Source organism: Medicago truncatula, chromosome 5, assembly GCF_003473485.1.
Source record: "Medicago truncatula cultivar Jemalong A17 chromosome 5, MtrunA17r5.0-ANR, whole genome shotgun sequence".
NCBI classification, from domain to species: Eukaryota; Viridiplantae; Streptophyta; class Magnoliopsida; order Fabales; family Fabaceae; genus Medicago; species Medicago truncatula.
This window is the reverse complement of record NC_053046.1, coordinates 19,403,249-19,420,011: the sequence shown is the minus strand read 5'-3', so window position 1 is coordinate 19,420,011 and position 16,763 is coordinate 19,403,249. Positions and strand designations below refer to the sequence as shown.

Sequence of the window (16,763 nt, the reverse complement as noted above, 5' to 3'; positions counted from 1 at the left end):
TTATTGTCGTCTAAGGCTTTAAATTTACCTTTATAGCTACCGTACAATTTCATAACCTTATTTATTTATAGTTTTGAATTAAGTAGTAGCCATATTCATTCCAAATTGCAGTTTATTGATATAAGTTCTGCTTGCCGCACCTGTGTTACTCCAATTCCAATCGTGAATTGTTGTTGCAATTAGCTGGTGCCATATTTTAATTACTTCCCTTTTGCTGCATGTACTGTTCAATTGGTTGTCGTGTGGTTATGTTGGATACTGGATAGAGTTCTTCTCTTTCTCTTCCAACTGTTAAGTAAAATTACTAAAAAAAAAAAATCAGAATGTTTGGAAAGAGGTTGAACAACCCTAACCTAATAATACCATGAATGCATGATGTATTAACCAAGAAATAGGGATCCCCTGATGGTGAAACAATTTCGAATAAATAAACATAAACAAATCACAGTTCTGATAGAATAAATCATACATCAATAAAAACACACTTTTGATCCAAAAGTAGAAAAAAAAATCCCAGTCATATAATAAGTAAATAACATATCAATATAGTTTGATATAGTTCACTAAGTGCTGCTGCATCTTAAACCTTCCAATAAAATCCCAGGGTTTGTTGTGTTGTTGTCATTTGGAGAAACTGCAAACTTGAGTGGGTTGCAAACAACCTTCATAGGCCTCCAGTCGGACTGAGCCCACCTGTTTTTGTACTTAAACAAAGACTTCACAATTAGCCCAAATTCCACCGTTCCATCTTTGCGGCTCCGAGCAATACCAGTCGCAGCGCCACCGAAATCATCAGACTTATTCACGGAAAGCGTCAAATGAATCACACTCTCACTCTTTCCATCGGTGGTGAAAGATGGAAGAGATGATTTGGTTAGAACGACACCTTCACCTCTGTAAAAGATCTCCGCAGAGACATCATCGTAATACACACGGGAATACGATTTGAAGTTATATCCGGAGACCGAAATGTTAAACTCGGCTGTGAGTTGGGTGCCGTTGACAGTTAGTGAGTTGAGTGAACCCTCGGATTCGACATCGAAGGATGGAGAATCGGGAACAACGTCCATTGATAGAATAATGTATGTAAGAATCAGAACAAAAGGGACCAAAATGATGAGACGGCTGCAGCCAATGAAGGCCGGATGATTTTCTAGGGTTTCTTTGTCAGTAGAAGACATTAAAAGGGTGTCTTCGTGAGTAGAAGTTGGAGACAAAGTCATTGCTAGGGTTTTTTTTGTTTTTGTTTGAGAGAAAGTCATTGCTAGGGTTTGTTTGTGAGAGAAGGATAGTTTGACGAGAAATGTGATGGTGAAGTAATACGTAATAGATATGTATATACTACTCCTAGTTCGGTAACGTTTCAGCGTTATTCGCTTAGGTTAGTTTTAATTATCAATTTAAACTAGTTGTTATTATAGGTATGATATACTCCGGAGTAATATACTCCTAGTTTGTTGTATTTGTTACGTTGCAGTGTTTCTAGTATTTTTTTGGTAAAGAAGGGGAAAAACAAAAAGAAAAATAAAATTATAAATTAAAAAAGATTCATACTAGAGTTGAACAAACTCAACACCCATGATATTTGCTAAGAGGATAGAGACCATGTCAGGAGGGGTTTCATTCAAAATAACAAGGTTACTACTATTAAGAGCATCCTTTTTAAGTAGAAAATCAGCTACTACAATGTTACGCTTACGAAAAGTATGGCGTAAACTAACCATCCAATCTCTACGAAGAAGGTGTTTAATAGCCATGATTAAATTTTCATATTTGTAATGAATATTCAAATCCTTTTGGATGAGGTCAACAATAGTAGTTGAATCAGAGAGATAAATGGCTTCTTTTTTTTTTTTTTTTGAAGGAGAGAGATAAATAGCTTAAATGTGATACTTTGTTCCAAAAAATATTCGTGATATTTTGTTAAAGAGAAAATTGTGACACGTTATGTTAAAAAAAGTCAATATATTCATTTGTTTGTCAAGTGAAAATTCATCTTTACAAGATGAAGTGGGCATAGACGAATCCAAGCATGTGATAAATGGGGCAGCCGCCACCCCATCATATATGAATACTATGGCATCCTATATTTACATATGGTCACTACACCATTTGTTGTCTCTGGCAACACTTTTTTAGGGGACGTGCAGAAATTGTCCCCTAAAAGTCCCTAAGGGGACGTTTTATGATCTTCTCTAGATAAAAATTTGCAACCCTTGGAAATCGTCCCCTTAGATACTTCTGGGGACGTTTTTGGAGCGTCACTCTATTATTTCTTTGATAACAATCATGAATTGTCCCCTTAAATACTTTTGGGGACATTTTTGGAGCATTACTCTATTATTTCATAAAAATTTCAACAACATCAAATTTTTGGTGGCAATCTTTCCCTCTAAACTTGTTCACCAAAATACAAATTTTCCATCCAATCATTCTTAAAAAAAAATCAAAAAATAAAAAAAAAATATTGCTAACACATCATGTAAAAAAAAAACAAAAAAAATTATTTAACACATAATAATAATATATCTTTACGTAAAAAAAAATATAGTTTTTTATTTTGTAATTAACACATAGTAATAATTATAATAATAATAAATCTTTATTTTGTAAAATAAAAAAAAAACATACTTGTTTTGGGATTAGTCACTTTAGTTCCTGAATGAGAAAAGAGTAGTCACTTAAGTCCTTGAATGCAGAGAAATTGCAAAACAGTGCTTGAACGTAGACTCTGTTAGTCAATTTCAAGGATTAATGTGACTAACTGAGTCTAAATTCAGGGACTAAATTGATTAACGAAGTCTGCATTCAGATACTAAGTTGACTAACATAGTATACATTCATAAACTATTTTGCAATTTATCTGCATTCATAGACTAAAGTGATAATTTCTTTCCTATTCAGGGACCAAAGTGACTAACTTTTTTTTAGACAAAAAAACATAATAAATAATAATAATAATATAATAATAATAATATAACATTGTGACAATTAAAAGGATTACTTGATTAACATTGATATTAACGTTTTTTTTTTGTAACAAAGCTGAAAAGGGAAAAACATTGATATTAACGTTTCATCTTTCCCTTTCTCTTTCATTTGAGAACACACGTTCTCTTTCTTCTCCCACCACAAGCCAATCGACCGGAACCAAGCCAACGCCGGCGAGCTGCGACCGCGACCGCGACCACTCTCCCTCCATCCATCACCGGTTTCAATTGGGTCTGATTCAATACAAATTCAAATAGCTTCAAACATTCAACTTTGGCGACTCTATTCTACTCAACTCTCTCTTTCTCTGGTAGGTTTTCTCTCAGTCCTAGTCGCTTTCAATTCTTCTTTCATGCTTTCGAAATCGCTCTGCACTGTTTTTGTTTTTTTATTTTATTTTGATTCTCAGTGAAAATCACTCACTTCGAAACCCTAAACCCTAAATCAATCTCCGAGATGGTTTTTACTTCAATTACGTGTTACTGCTTGATTTCGATGCTAACATGTGAACGAGCACTGCGTTCTACAGTTTCGATCATCATTTTTCATCGCGTAATGTGTAATTTGATTTTACAAACAAAATTACTATTTCTGTGTCGTGTATGAGTTCACTGTTTTTGTGTCGTGTATGAATTTTCTACATGTTCTTTATTGATTGCCATGAGTTTTCCATCTTTAGTAACTTAGTTGATTGCCACTGGTTTCCAATTCCATCCTTTGTTCTTTAATTGAAATTGAAATTGAATGTAATTGCCATGAGTTTAGTTGATTACATGTTCTTTAGTTGATTACATGTGTAATGTTTGAATAATTCATTGTAGATTTGTAGTGGGATTGTGTTGTTTCATATTATGCATAAACAGTATGTCAATTTAAATCATTCTTCATTATATTGAAACTCAGTTTATGAACCATGTTTGGATTAGGTGTGACCCGTTGTCAGACACGCGTTGTGTTCGAAACCGACACGACACTGACCTATATAATTACACATAATTATATGATTTTGTTAAATTAGTAGCGTGTTTGTGTCCGGTGTCGGTATCCGTATCCGTGCTTAATAGGTTCTAATTTAAGTAAAATATTGTTGTTGTATTGGCAATATTGGTGCTGACGCGTCTTTGGTTTATTGCAGCACTGTTCTACGTTTACGGCATTTTCGGGGTTGTTGCGTTCTTGCTTCTCTGTGTTGCTGTATTGCTGCTTCTTGCGTTGGTGTGTTCAGGTATTATTTTCAAGTTTTTTAACTTCTTTGCTGCTGTATATGTTTCATACATGCTTAAGATATTATTTTACTAAAAATGGAAATGTTTGCTTCAATTTGATTTTGCCTCAGCAACTTGTATTTTAGTTAAAAGTTAAAAGGGTAATATTCCTCAGCAGCTTGAATTTATCCTTTTAATTGTCGACTTACAAAACTCTAAAATGTATATAATATATAATCTTATGTTTAGTTAAAATACTTTTATGATGCATTTATTAGGTTTATAATGCCTTATTGTAGTTATTCCCTTATAGGCTTACAATAATAAACTAATAATAGGCTTATAGTAAACTTTTATTTCATTTTAGTAAACCAAACATGATAAAGAAGGATTGGGTGGCGTTGCCTCCACATAGTCAAAGTTACAAGGATGGTGTTAATTACTTTTTGGATATTGCATTCACCAAAGGAATGGTTGAAGAAGAAGAGATTTTGTGCCCCTGTGCTGTATGTTGCAATGATAGTTGGGAAACCAGAGATGTAGTGTTCGACCATTTATGTAGCAAAGGATTTGTAAAAGGATACGTGGAATGGATTTATCACGGTGAAGATGAAAGTCTTATGGATCTTGATGGTGATAGTCATGACGAAACATCATCTCATGATGATATTAATGGGTTACTTTTTGAGACGTTTAAAGATGTCGCTGATGGAGGTAGAGTACATGAAGGGCTAAATGAAGATGCAAAGAAATTTTATAAACTAGTTGATGATGCAAATCAAGAGTTATACCCTGGTTGTGAAAGTTTTTCCTCGTTATCATTCACTATTCGAATCTACTTGTTGAAATGCCTCCATGGATGGAGCAATGCATCGTTCACTGCTCTCTTAGAATTGTTGAAAGAGGCTATGCCAGATTTGAACATCCCTGTCTCTTTCAATAAAACAAAATCTATGATAAAAGATTTGGGCTTAGACTATAAAAAGATTGATGCATGTCCCAAAAATTGCATGTTGTTTTGGAAAGAGCACGAGAAAGATGACTCATGTCATATTTGTGGCGCATCAAGGTGGATAGAATATCCTGAAGTTGCTAATGAGCCTGACGAAATTAAAAAAGCTCACAAGGTTCCCGCCAAAGTTCTAAGACATTTTCCTTTGATTCCAAGATTGAAAAGACTCTTTATGTGTTCAAAGACAGCCGACACATTAAGGTGGCACTCAGATAAGCGTTCAAGGGATGGGAAGTTAAGGCATCCGGCCGATGCCAAAGCATGGAAAGACTTTGATGCAAAACATTCAGATTTTGCTCGTGAAACCCGTAACATCAGGCTTGGGTTGGCAAGTGATGGGTTTAATCCATTTAGGACTATGAGTCTTTCACATAGTACATGGCCTGTTGTATTAACAATATATAATTATCCGCCAAATTTGTGCTTAAAGGCTGAAAATTGTTTAATGTCGTTAATTATTCCTGGACCAAAGTCACCCGGAAATGCAATTGATGTGTATTTACAACCACTTATTGAGGAGCTGAAGATATTGTGGAATGTCGGTGTAGAAACGTATGATATTTCCAAAAATGAAACATTTCAAATGCATGCAGCTCTTATGTGGACTGTGAATGACTACCCTGCATATGCTATGCTATCTGGTTGGAGTACAAAAGGGAAGTTGGCTTGCCCCGCTTGTAATCATAAAACTTCTTCAAGATACTTAAAACATAGTCGAAAGATGTGTTATATGGGTCATCGAGTCTTTTTGGATTCAAATCATGTATGGAGATCAAATTCAACTTCTTTTGATGGAAAGCCAGAATATAGGTCTGCACCTTCTTTGTTAGATTCAAAAAAGATTTTAAAAGACTTAAAAAAGATCCCTGACATGTTGGAAAAGGAAAAAAAGAAAAAAAGGCTTGGTCCATTGGGGAAGAAAAAAAAGAAAAAAAGGCTTGGTCCTTGGAAGAAAAAGTCTATCTTTTGGCAATTACCATATTGGAAGGACAATTCTTTGCGCCATAATTTAGATGTTATGCATATAGAAAAGAACATTTGTGATAATATAATCGGGACTCTCTTGGAGATTGAAGGGAAGAAAAAGGACCATGCAAAAGCTCGTTTGGACTTGCAACACATGGGGATTAGAAAAAAGCTCCACTTGAAAGCAACGAGTGATGGTAAGAAAACTCAAATCCCTAAAGCATGTTTCTCCCTAACAAAGCATGAGAAATCTGTTTTTTGTGGTGTTTTAAAGACAGTAAAACTTCCTGATGGCCTTGCTTCTAATATTTCTCGATGTGTTCAAGTTAATGAAGGAAAAGTTTCTGGGTACAAGAGTCATGATGCTCATATTATATTGCATTACTTGTTGCAAGTAGCAATAAGAGGGATAGGCCCTAATCAAGTTGTTATTCCTTTGCTTCAGCTTTGTTCATTTTTTCGTTGTTTATGCCAAAAGGTTATAGATGTGAAAACTTTGGAACGCTTGGAAGTAGAAATTGCTGAAACACTTTGTCAATTCGAGCGTATTTTCCCTCCAAGTTTCTTTGACATAATGGTTCACTTACCAATTCACCTTGCAAATGAGGTCAGATTAGGTGGGCCAGTTCAGTTTCGATGGATGTATTACATGGAGAGATATTTGGGTGATTTAAAGTCTTTTGTTCGGAATAGGAGGTATCCAGAGGGTTCTATCGCTGAAGCATACGTGGCTAAAGAAGGTCTAACATTTTGTTCAAGATATTTGTCTAGTGCTGTTGACACAGGGATGAATAGAATGACACGAAATAGCGATGATACTCCAAGCATAGGTCATCCAATTGGGGGAAAGAAACTAGTTTGTTTTGATCATAAGGATCTAAACCAGGCCCATGGCTACATTTTATTCAATTGTGATGAAGTGCAGGAATATATTAGGTACAATCATCTACTTCCTGCATCATTTCATTGTCACAATAAGTTTTATTTTTCTGTTGTATTGAAAAATTAGTTATTTATTTTGTAGAGAGCATGAGGTTAATGTTCATATTCCTAAAAACAAAAGAAAGTCCAGCAAAGCTATCAATCAAAGAGAAGATTTTATTCAATGGTTTGAAACACGTGTCATGGATGAGGAAGTAACCGAATGGTTAAAGGTGTTGTCTAGGGGGCCAAATGAGGTTGTTAAAAGGTATTCTGGTTATGTTATTAATGGATACAGATTTCATACAACACAACGTGAAGCGAGGCTTAAAACACAAAATAGTGGTGTGACATTAGAAGCGGTGACTCAAGTTCTTAGAAATGCAAAGGATGAAAATCCCAAAAATATTTGTGTGACTTACTATGGGGCAATAAAAGATATCATAGAGTTAGATTATTATGATCATGAAAAATATGTGTTGTTCAAATGTGATTGGTTTGTGGCTGAAAAGGATAAATATGGATCCCCATGTGTTTACTTTAACAAAAAATGCTACAAAAATGATCCATTTGTGTTGGCATCTCAAGTTCAGCAGTGCTTCTATATTGAAGATCCTTTTAACAAGAACAAACACTATGTTTTGACAGCACTTCCAAGGGAATCATTTGACATGGGAGAATGTTTGAGTTCAGATGGCCAAGAATATGATATTCCAACAAATCTTGATATTTTAAAGGATGATTTTGAAGTGGATTTTGTTAGAAAAGATGTACCAGATGATATCTTTGAAATGCCTTTGTCAGAACTCCACAAGCAAAAAGCAATTGAAAGTGATCACAGTGACACGAGTCTTGAAAGTGACGATGAAACCACTGATGATTCTGATGATTCTAGTACTGATTAGGCAGTGTTTACAGTGTCTTTTAAGTGGTGGGGTTAGTGGTAGCTGGACTAATTTTTGGGAGCTTTTTTTTAGGACATTTAAACTGGGTTGGTGTGGTCTTGGTGTTGTTTGGTTTAGTTGGCCTAATATCATTGTTCCTTTTGTGTTGTATTTGTTTCCTAGTGGCTTCTGCTTATATGTAGCCCAACCCATTGTAATTTTGTTTTGTTTCAAGCAGCGCAACTGTTACGTCTTGTGCGGGTTGTTTTGCCTAATATATTTGACAACTCAAAAGAAAAAATCCTCTTTGAACATTGATTGTATTGTATAATTATGTAATTTTCCCCCTTTGTAGTTCATCAATTTTTTTTAAATGGTTGTAGTTCATCATTGTTGGACATAATGGAGAATGTAAGAAGTGTGAAAGCTGGTGGTTCGCGTAGGCCTACTACTCAAAGTCCTGCTGAAGGATTTGATTTACCTTTTCAAGCTAGATCAAGCGTTGAGTTGAAAAAGATGTTTCAACATCAAATTAAGCAAGAAAAAATTGAAAAGTTGCATGAGAGGCTGCAGGGAAACAATAGAGAAATGCCTCAAGGGATTATAGAAGTTGTAGACGGTAAATCTTTTCTTGTCTCATGATTATGATTTTATAAAATTACATATGTAACATCTATGTTTTGGATTTCCTTCATATATATTTGTTCCTAATATTTTTTTTTATGAATTTTCACAAAATTTAGAAACACCAAAAAAAGGAACTCAGCAAGAACAAGTTCAAAAGGTTGACGGTAATTTGGAGAAAGATGCAATGACAAAGAAATTGAAGAAAGCCAAACTCTCGCAACCTCAAGCAATGAAAGATGGTGCACATCGTAACAAAGAAGTTGTACAACGTAAGTTTTGTCATTTGAGTTATGTATATTATTTTAAATTATTGCTAATATCTTTTGATGAATTTTGACTAAATTTAGAAACACCAAAAAGCAAAGGAACTCAGCAAGAAAGAGTTCAAAAGGTTGGTGGCGATTTGGACAAAGATGCAATCACAAAGAAAATTAAGAAAGTCAAACTCTCACAACCTCAAGCAATGAAAGATTATGAACATGGTGACAAAGAAGTTGTACAACGTAAGTTTTGTTATTTGAGTTATGTATATTACTTCTGGTGATTTTCCTCTGAAATGTCTACTCCTCTATACTTCTTCTTTATGCTTGTCATACCTCAACATATGTTGTGTTTTTTTATGTGTTTTATGGTTTGGTCGGCAGTTGCTGACTGTCGTGAACCACATTTCTGCTGAGTTTTGCGGACTATTGTATATATGCTGCATTTTTTCTGAGTGTCTTTTAGTGAAATCTAAAGGGAGTTAAATGTATTTTTCCCTTAAATTATTTCTAATATCTTTAGACTAAATTTAGAAACACAAAAGAGAAGAACTAATGGGAAAGCTACAATCAATGGACTGAATGAGAAACTACATGCAAAAAATAGAGTTCTAGAGGTTGCTACAAAGCAAACAGAGAGGCCTAGGATTTTGCAACCACAAGCTAAGAAGAATTTTGCTCAAGGTAATTGATATCTTTGCATTACTTTAAATTTTCTTATTCTTTATATGACATTCTTTTGATGAGAAATTACATTGAAACTAGGAATGCTGAAAAAAAGAACTCATGAGAATCTACTAGACAACAATAGAGAGAAAATTCAAAAGGTGGATAAAACAGTTGCAAGGAAGTTACTTATTCCTTCCAAAATAGCGAAACCTGATAAACCTAATATATCTTTGGACACAATGATGTCAAAAACTGAATGCTCTAAAAAGGCAAAGAGGGTGCCTACATGCCCATCAATGTTGATTCATGATTATGTGGAACTTCACAAGTCAAAAGAGATGGAAGCAACCAAGTCAAACAATGGAGAAAAACCGGGAAGCAACTTTCACCCTAGCTCTAGTAAAAATCAGCCACTGTCTGGCAAAAATAGAGTGGAAGATTCGAGAGAACCGGTAGTCAATGAAGAAGAGGAAAACACAAATAGAGAAGAAGAACAAGGTAATTAGTTTTGTATTTCATAATAATGATTTCATGTATTCTTTATATATTGGTAACCAACATGTGATATTGTTTTGTCATGTTAATTACTTTATAAAATTGTAGGAATATCTCAAAGAAAAACTCGTGGGAGAACTTTGTGCAAAAAGATTCATGCAAGAACTTTTGAAGAGCGAGTAGAAGTGACCTATAATGATGTTGATCAGCCTATCGGTCCCACTAAAAAAGTAGTATCTGACTTGAGCCTCTTCCTGGGAACATTGGCTAGGAACTCAACATTTTGTCCTCTAAAATATACCAACTGGTCAGGAATGCCGGAAAAAAATAAAAACCGTGTATGGAGATATGCTAATGTATGTGGGTGTATCTATGAATTTGAATGTATAATTATTATAGTCTTTAATTTATTGATCTTGTGTTCTCTTATACTTTTTTTTAGCGGAAGTTTATCTTGTCGGTTGAAGCACGAGATTGGGTTGAGACTACTGTTAGAGATGCATGGAGAAGATACAAGTACAAGATTAAGCAACATCATTTTCTAAAGTATCCCAACATGACCGAAAGACTTAAACATCGTCCTCCAAAGGTGCCAATAGCTCATTTTAGGGCGCTTTGTGAATTCTGGAGTAAGGAGCCTATACAAGTAAGATTAATATTTTTTTTAATGCATGTGCATAATTTTGCACCTTTCTATGTATGTCATAATCAAGTAAGATTTATTATAATAATTCTGTAAAACTTAAATGCAGGCATTGGCTGAAAGTAACGCTAGAAATAGAGCTCAGCTGAAGTGGCTGCATCGAATGGGTCCCCAAAACTTCTCTCTGACTCGTGAAAAACTGGTAAATTTCGCGCTCAACTAAAGTATTCCTTGGATGATTGGTTTCTTTGAGCATTTTTTTAATTCATGTCTGGTTTCTACGAGAGCCATTTTAATTCATGGGATGTTTTATTTTGATTCGTGCAGCGTGAAAAGGAAAAAAGAGAGCCCACTCAATCAGAAATGTTTTTTGAAACTCGAAAAGGAAGTAGAGGAAAACAATTGGATGAAGAAACTGGAAAAGTATTTGTATGTAAAAAATTACAGTTACGTTAAATTGTGTTTACTTAATATTGTTGGCAAACATTGTTTATAATATTAGTTAATGTTTTCTTGAATTTTTTTATGCTAGTCCCCAACTTCAAGAAATGGTTGAAAAGAAAGGAAGTGATACTGAAGCTTTTAAAGCTGTTATGGGAAAGGAGCGTCCCGGAAGGTTACGTTGTTATGGGAGAACAGTAACTAAAACTTCCTTAAAGCGAAAGGTTGAGATTAATGCTTTGAAACAAGCACATAGTCAAGAGGTATCTATTTTGAGGCATGAATTTCAAGATCAGATTGATAGATTGCAAAATGCGTTTAAGACCGTCATACAACAATGCAATCCTCAATTAAATATGGCCTCAATAGAACATTTGCTAGGATTATCTCATGGAGATGCTAACAGCTCCCCAAAGGATAGTGGAGCACAAATGCATTCCTCTACTTCAATTCATACTCCATGTCCCGAAAAGGTAACCATATATAGAAATATTGTTGATTATGTTATTGTAATTGAATTAAACTAGTTATATTTTCCTTGTTAATATATGCAAAAAGTTGTTAGTAATGACATCACTTGGAATGTAGGCAAGTGTCTGAAATTGTTAACTTGCGTATGTTGGGTCTAAATTAGAGCTGTGCGAACTTATGATTATGTTGTTTGGCTGAATTGTTTAAAATGCATGTCCAAAGTCGGATTTTGATTGTGTTGCAGAATTTTATGCATAAATTTTGTTTATGCAATTTGTGGTGTTTGTGCAAACTTGTGATTTATTTTTCTGCATTTTGTGTTTCTTTCTCTGTTGCATAACATGGCATAAGTTGCAGAAACTTAAAAATGAGCTTGTAATGATAGAATAAGGAAGGGAAAATAGTAAAACAAGTTTTCTATGGTTGATGTATTTTGTTCTTATGCAGCAAGTTATCAATGAAGATGCTGTACAGGATGACATAGATGAGGAGGAAGACGTAGATGATGAATTTCTTGAGGACGAATTTCTTGAGGACAACTTAAGTGATGAATTTCAGGAGGATGATATAGATGATGAATTTGAGGAGGATGATATAGATGATGAATTTCAAGAGGATGACCTAGATGATGAAATTCAAGAGAATGACATCGGTGATGAATTTGAAGTGGACGATTTGGCTGATGAATTACAAGATAAACTTGAATGATCGAGTTGGATGGTGTTTTCTTTTGGATTGTAGTTAAGCCACATTTTGGATTATAGATAACCCACTAAACTTGTCCGAACTTTAGTTTTGTTATTTTGCTAGGCTTATACTGCGAAGCATTAAACTTATCAAGTAATGTTTGACATTTTGATTACTATTATGTCTTGAATTAATGTTTGAATTATGTTATTATATTACTTCTTTTGTGGTTGTATTGTTAAATTCGATTTGTTTGAGTTATAATTGACAATTCTAATATTGCCTTTAAGCTATGGTTACATTTCTAAAATAATTGGAAAATTTTAAAATTTTACAAGGACACTATAAAAATGTTGCCTGTAAGCTATGGGGACGTTTTTATGATTTCTTAAAGAATCAAATTTTAGGGGACGATTATTAATTGAAGCAACCTATGGGGACATTTAAAAACGTCCCCTCAGAATCCCAAAACAATCGTCCCCTATTCCTAAGGTGTAGGAGACGTTTTCAAAAACTGTGCCCAAAGAACATGAAAAAACGTCCCCATAGACTATAGGCGACGCTCGTATAGGAGACGCCCGGAAAACGTCCCTTATACCTTTAGGGGACGTTTTCCTTAGTTCTGGCAACATTTTTCGATTGTTGTTAAAAAGGATAAATGGTGTAGTGGGTGTTTGCCACCCCAACCTATTGTGTTCATAAAGTATTTGTCTTAGATGTCAATAAAAGAAAATTCTCAAAATATAAAGGATGTATCCAATGGATGATCACATATTTTAAAGTAACGTTAGTATATATAATTGAATTGAATACATTATTCTCACAATTTTACAAAGAGAGGAATGATAGACCTGGTCATGAGCACTAAAGATGTTCTTCTATTCTTCCTTGCACATCTTACTTCTATATATCGATAGCTAGAAGTCTAGCTTTTAGTGTAGAAAAAATATCACTTGTATGGTGTTTCACTTTATTTAAATTTAAAATATAGCTTTCAACTTAAATAAAATAATTTTGTCAATTAAAAAAAACATAAATAAAATTATAGTTTAACTTAATTCTTAAAGAGAAATGATATTTGAACATCCATTTTATGATAACTTTTGTGACAACTTTCTCTCTCATACTCACATTACTTTTTACTTTATCTCTCTATTGTTTTGGTCTTCGTGCAAATACCAACTTTTTCTTTGTAAATTATAGTTGTCCCAAAAGTTATCAACCAAATGATTGTTCAAATAACACTCCTCTTCTCAAATCTAAACATTATAGGCATATTCTCATAATATTTCACAAAACAAAATGACAGGCCTTACATCATCGCTACAGATTGCATGTTTAATATCACATTGAGTTGTCGAAATCACAATGGTTTACCAAGATTTCGGAAAACCAAATGTAACACCAATAATGCACTAAGACTTCGATATCTAAGGGCCCAAAACATTTGTTTGCTTTGATGAAACTATTACATTGGTCTTTCATATTATTCTACATAAGTGTGGAACGAGCAAGGTATGAGAGAGCAAATTATGCATTATTATATTTGATGCCTCGTTATCCCCGTGAGCTTAACTCAATTGGTAGGAATATCGCATTTTATATGTAGGGTTGGGGTTCGAACCCCGGATACTCAACTTCTCCACAATTAAATTATGTGAGCTTTAGTCATTAGACTACTTGACAAAATATATTTGTTGCCTCGTTATTTCTTCCCGATCCCCTCAAGAATATTTTCTGACTCCAGCCCTAGAAGTGAGTTATTATGCAACGTCCCTATCAATTAGGCTAAGTTGGGGACCAGTCAATATATCTTTTGCTTATATGATTTCTCATATCCTGATTTCTTTTCAAATTAATATTGCGACAAACGATTTGTTTTTTGTTTTAATATATTATAACATATATAGGCTAAGATTTTTTTTATATTAACTTTTATTTTTATTAAAAGTAATTTTTTTTTTGACAAGATTTTTATTAAAAGTAATTATTCGTGATATTTTGCTCCAAAAAAAATATTGGTGATCTTTTGTCAAAAAAAAAATTGTAATACGTAATATTTAAAAAACAATCAATATTTTTTTTGTCAAGTAACCTAATTGTTAGAAATTCACCCTTGTTGGATATCCGAAGTTCAAACCCAGTCCTGCATATATTATGCAATTGCAATGTCTTTTTTTTTTTTGTTGAAGGAAACAATTACATTTCTTATAATATTCGTGGTTTGGGTGGTTGGCAGAAGCGGAAGGATGTTTTGAAGTTGATTCAGACTCAACGTCCTTGGATTTTGTGTCTTCAAGAGACTAAATTGGAAAATATTGACATGTTTGTCTGTGCCTCCATGTGGGGTCCCACATGGAGGTTCTACAAATTACGACTTTTCTTATAGGCCATCTATTGGTGCTTCAGGCAGTATTTTAACTATGTGGGATACATCGGAGGTGGAGGTGTGAGACAGCAGAAGTATGGCTCATGTTCTTTGGTTTTATCCCATTGGATTTGCTTAGTAAAGCTTTTAATGAGGCGGATTATGATACAAAAGGATATTTTATTCTTTTTCCTTGAGTAGGATTTTTTTTTTATTGGGTTTTTTTCTAGTAAGGTTTTAGTGAGGCATATCCTGATGGACATCCAAGGAGAAGTGTTATGAAATAATGACTTTGTGGATGTATCCTTAAGTCTTTCACCTTCCTATAACTTCCATTTTCCACCTTCCTATAACTCTCATTAGTAAGTGAATAGTTAGTGGACCTTAATTGCCTTGATCACTCGCTTACTCATCTTGTGTACTATAAATAGGGCTTATATTGTATTGTAAAGACACACTTATAAAGAGAATAATACAAAGTTCTTTCATCTTCTTCTTCGTATTTATCTTTGATATTGTACTTTTTACTTTATTTCTCAACAGAAAATTATTATTGTATGAAAAAAATTTCTTTTCCATTCCGTTCAAAACAACATAAGTAGGTAAGCAGTATATTAAAAGAGCATACAAGGAAAATTAAAGAGTTTTTTTTTTTTTTTGAAGGGAAGGAAAATTAAAGAGTTGGCAATGATTTTTTAAAATAAAGGGTACAAATAGAATAAAAATATTATAATTCATTTCATTCCATTCACTTTTTAAATAATAGAATAGAAAATTAGTTCTATTTATCATGAGGTATCCAAACAATGAAATAGAATATTTATTTCGTTCCATTCAGTTCTGTTCCGTTCCGTTACTTTTAAATTATCCAAGAGAAAAGAGGCCATGCTATGGTCTGTTTTCTACCACTTCCATTAGAATTTTTTTTTTTTTTGACAAGCACTTCCATTAGAAAATTATCTCTTATATACCCTCACTTCAATTAAATTTGTATATTGAAGGTGAGAAAAACACAAGAAGGGGGGGTTGAATTGTGTTTTCTTTTTCTCTCTAAAAATACTTCTTCTGATAAAACTTCAGAAGCAGTTTGAGAATGCTTCTGATGAAATGATCAGAATCAGATATGCAGCGGAAAAGATCAAAGCAGAGAAAAGAAAGACAAAGACACAAGCAGTTATCCTGGTTCCTTCCACAAATCGGAAGTAGTCCAGTCCCCCTTGCACTTCCAAGGAGATTTCACTATAATCACGAAGATTACAAAATGTTCAATACTCTCTAAGTATGAGACTACTCAAAAATGCTCAAGCACACACGCAAGAGTCTTCCAATGCTCAAGCACTAAGCAAGAGTCTTCTAATGCTCAAGCACGCAGGCAAGAGTCTTCTGATCAAACAAAAATACAATGAAATAAGTTTGACTTGAACACTTGATATACAATCAGTGGTGTTCACAATACAATACGATAAAGACTCTAGACTTTTGAATTTCTAAGATGTATCAAATCAGTGCAGAAATTCAGTGTGCTTTATAGAATCAAATTGACAGAGTTTTGGCGCTTTTTAACTTGTGTATCTCTATCTACAATCTTCAAGTCTTCACTCCTTTATATAGAGGTGTGAAAGAGACGTTGAGATGATTTGCACGTCTAAAGAGTCGTTGAGTTCCTTTGATCATTCACCAGTAATCCTTTGCCTGATTTGGGTGTAGTCCTTTGAAGAATTAGCTTCAAATTCATTCCCATCTTGAAGGCACAAATTCTGCAGGCATAGCTGTTGTCTTGTCTTGTAGCGTGGACAAAAACAGAGTAGTGGACGTAGTGGTTGTACACTTGTACTTTGTCAACTCTGTTAACGAAGGACAAATACTCAGTGCTATCCAAATGACCGTTGATACCTCCCTTTCAATTCTTCGTTCTTCTTAGACGAGGTTGAAATGAGAAACAGCTACTTTGGATCTTCAGTTTGAATTTACAAATCAATTGTAGCTTCTGGTGTTGATATCGCTTCTGATGAAAACCTTGCTTCTGATGACCTTCTGCTTCTGACGAGCTTCTGCTTCTGATGACGTCATCACTTCAGAGGCACTCTAGCTTCAGAAGCACTATAGCTTCAGATGCAGTTTTC

General features: G+C 34.1%; 4 protein-coding genes across 5 annotated transcripts; 3 read left to right on the top strand and 1 right to left on the bottom strand.

Moving 5' to 3' along the window:
* Positions 1-563: 563 nt before the first annotated feature.
* Positions 564-1,223, bottom strand: LOC11427780 (NDR1/HIN1-like protein 26). Its single transcript, XM_003614017.2, has one exon. The coding sequence runs from the start codon at positions 1,221-1,223 to the stop codon at positions 564-566; it is 660 nt and encodes a 219-aa protein (XP_003614065.2).
* A 1,836-nt stretch (positions 1,224-3,059) lies between these two features.
* On the top strand, positions 3,060-8,000 carry LOC112421868 (uncharacterized). The gene is made up of 4 exons (XM_039834667.1): positions 3,060-3,301; positions 4,127-4,216; positions 4,564-7,110; positions 7,199-8,000. Exons 3-4 carry the CDS (start codon positions 4,574-4,576, stop codon positions 7,998-8,000), a joined length of 3,339 nt encoding a protein of 1,112 aa, XP_039690601.1. The 5' UTR covers positions 3,060-3,301; positions 4,127-4,216; positions 4,564-4,573.
* Positions 8,001-8,366: 366 nt separating this feature from the next.
* LOC112422067 (uncharacterized) lies at positions 8,367-10,041 on the top strand. Its single transcript, XM_024784799.2, has 5 exons — positions 8,367-8,598; positions 8,723-8,875; positions 8,954-9,109; positions 9,401-9,550; positions 9,632-10,041. Exons 1-5 carry the CDS (start codon positions 8,382-8,384, stop codon positions 10,039-10,041), a joined length of 1,086 nt encoding a protein of 361 aa, XP_024640567.2. The 5' UTR covers positions 8,367-8,381.
* Positions 10,028-12,156, top strand: LOC120580721 (uncharacterized). Of its 2 annotated transcripts, none has more exons than XM_039834845.1 (6): positions 10,028-10,368; positions 10,473-10,676; positions 10,783-10,875; positions 11,001-11,102; positions 11,206-11,587; positions 12,033-12,156. In XM_039834845.1, exons 1-5 carry the CDS (start codon positions 10,345-10,347, stop codon positions 11,227-11,229), a joined length of 447 nt encoding a protein of 148 aa, XP_039690779.1. In that variant the 5' UTR covers positions 10,028-10,344; the 3' UTR covers positions 11,230-11,587; positions 12,033-12,156. The 2 variants fall into 2 exon arrangements, with proteins under 2 accessions (XP_039690779.1, XP_039690778.1); XM_039834844.1 differs by having other exon boundaries at positions 10,028-10,386.
* Positions 12,157-16,763: the final 4,607 nt, after the last annotated feature.